At 36.1% G+C, this 2465-nt stretch overlaps 1 protein-coding gene across 1 annotated transcript in view; it reads left to right on the top strand.

Annotated features, from left to right (window-relative positions):
- HELRODRAFT_143678 (hypothetical protein) overlaps window positions 1-2090 on the top strand; it is a gene marked incomplete at both ends in the record, with an annotated part of 3036 nt that extends 946 nt beyond the window's left edge. The window contains 4 exons of the mRNA XM_009014029.1: window positions 523-597; window positions 1006-1131; window positions 1540-1683; window positions 2004-2090. Coding sequence (XP_009012277.1) covers window positions 523-597; window positions 1006-1131; window positions 1540-1683; window positions 2004-2090 — 432 coding nt within the window. The remainder of the gene's footprint in view (window positions 1-522; window positions 598-1005; window positions 1132-1539; window positions 1684-2003) is intronic.
- Between the last annotated feature and the right edge of the window lie 375 nt (window positions 2091-2465).

The following is a 2465-nucleotide window of genomic DNA, read 5'->3' as shown; positions in this document are numbered from 1 at the left end:
CACGATGATGATGATGATGACGATTACGATGATAAGATTATGATGACGACGATGATGATGACAAATACGATGATAAGATTATGATGACGATGATGATGACGATGATGACGATGATAAGATGATGAAGACGACGATAACGATGATGTTTAAAGCAATGAGAGTGTTTAAATTCAGGTGCCAGCATCTGATTAACATGCATGACGATGACGATGATGATGATGATGACCACATGATCGCTGTGATCAATTTCATCATTCTACTCATTAACATAGAGACTATTTCCATTTACGTGAATCATTATCATTTTTATCATGCCTCATTATCATCATTTTATTTTCACCTTATCATCATCATCATCATCATCATCATCATCATCATCATCATCATCATCATCATCATCATCATCATCATCGACATGATTGTCGTCATCGTCATTACAATCATTGTCGTCATCGTCATCATCGTCGTCGTCATCATCATTTCTCACATCATCACCACATCTTCTGCCACCACCATCACCAGGCTTACTCGTTGTACGACCAGGAAGTTGGCTACTGCCAGGGTATGGCTTTCGTCGTTGCTCTCATCCTCACTCAGGTTTACACCACGTCACACACACACCACACACACAAACCACACACACACCACACCACACATCACACCACACAACGCGTTTATTAAACTACAAACATTTTGTACAAAAAAATGCATTTTTAAATGTTGAGATAATGTTTTTAGGAGCATTATTAAGAGTTATTGTTTTGATTTTGGTAATTTATTCCTATGAAGTTCATCGGAATTGTTGTAGGCTTGTGAGTTTTTGTTAGTTATGAATATTTAAGGGCATGTTCATAATTTTACGTTCGTGCAGTAATAAAAAAATTATTTTATATTTAAGAAATCCTCAGAAGAAATTTTATTTAACCTCTGACCTCTGGTGATCATTTTATTTCAATCAAAATAGAAAAGTTAATGAAACCGAATGAAATCTTTATAATTCGCCAGATGCCAGAGGAGGAAGCGTTTGCAGTCTTCGTGCAGATGATGGGCAAGTACAAGTTGAGACGCATGTACATCCCTGGAATGAGTGGAGTGGATCTATCTCTCTTCCAATTGGAGAACATGATACAGGTGAGAGTTGGTTGGTGGAGAACGGTGAGACAGGTGAGAGTTGATTAAGATGGAGAGAAGGAATGAAGGTTGAAGAGAAGAAAATGAAAAAGAAATTTGAAAAGATAGTGAGAGAGTTAGAAAGAGAGAAAGAAAATCGTATGTTTGTGGTGTCTCGTTTCATTCATGAAAATAAGATAATTAATAATTATCGGATGAGTTTGACAATTGCACACACGATGGCTTACAGCGAAAAATTTTATTTAACATAATAAAATTAAAACTAATTGTAAAGTTGATGATGAAGAAAGATAAGTTTTATGAAGATAATAATGATAACAATGATATAAATGATGATTATCAAAGGTGAGAGTTCTTTTCTACAAAAAGTGACCGAATCGAATATTATTGAAATTTTTCCCTTGCCAGGATTTGAACCCGCGACTGCACAAGCACTTCCAGATGCACGGCATGTTTGCCTCCATGTACGCATCTTCCTGGTTCCTCAGCCTCTTTACCATCACATTCAGTCCATCATTGGCCAGCAGGGTTGTTGACCTCTTCCTCGTCGAGGTTATCACTTTATTCATTTATTTACAAATATGCATCCATCTATTTATCCACCCATTCATCCATCCAATCATTTATTCATCCATTCATTCATCCATTCATTCATCTATTCATTCATCTATTCATTCATCCATCCATTCATCCATTCATCTATCCATCTATAATCATTAATCTAGCAATCTATCAATTTATTAAAGAATCATTTAATTCATTTACTCAACCGTCTGTCCTTTCCTCTACTTATTCATTTATCTATCTATTCATTCATCCATCTATCCATCATCACTCCATCCATGCATCCGTCCGTCCGTCCATACATGCAGGGATTGGATGTGATCCTCGCATTGTGCTACTCCATGTTGGATGTTTGCAGTTACGAGCTGCTCACTAGAGATCTCGAGGGAATGATTGGAGTAAGTTGCTGTTTTGTTGTTGTTGTTGTGTTGTTGTTGTTGTAGCTATGTTGTTGTTGTTGTTGCTATGTTGTTGTTGTTATGTTGTTGTTCATGATGTTGTTGTTGTTGTGGCTATGTTGCTGTTGTGATGTTGTTATTGTTGATGTTATTGCTGTTGTTGTTATGTTGTTGTTGATGTTGCTGTTGTTGCTGCTGTTGTTGCTATGTTGTTGTTGCCATGTTGATGTTGTTGTTGTTGATAATGTTGTTGTTGTTGATAATGTTGTTGTTGTTGATAATGTTGTTGTTGTTGTGTTGCTGTTCTGATTTTGATGCTATGTTTTTTATGATGATTTTTTTAGTTGTATTTTGTGTTTTGTGATGTATTGT

This window comes from Helobdella robusta (assembly GCF_000326865.2).
Source record: "Helobdella robusta unplaced genomic scaffold HELROscaffold_129, whole genome shotgun sequence".
Taxonomy (NCBI): domain Eukaryota; kingdom Metazoa; phylum Annelida; class Clitellata; order Rhynchobdellida; family Glossiphoniidae; genus Helobdella; species Helobdella robusta.
Note: the sequence above shows the minus strand (reverse complement) of the source record. Positions and strands in the feature narration are given on the sequence as shown.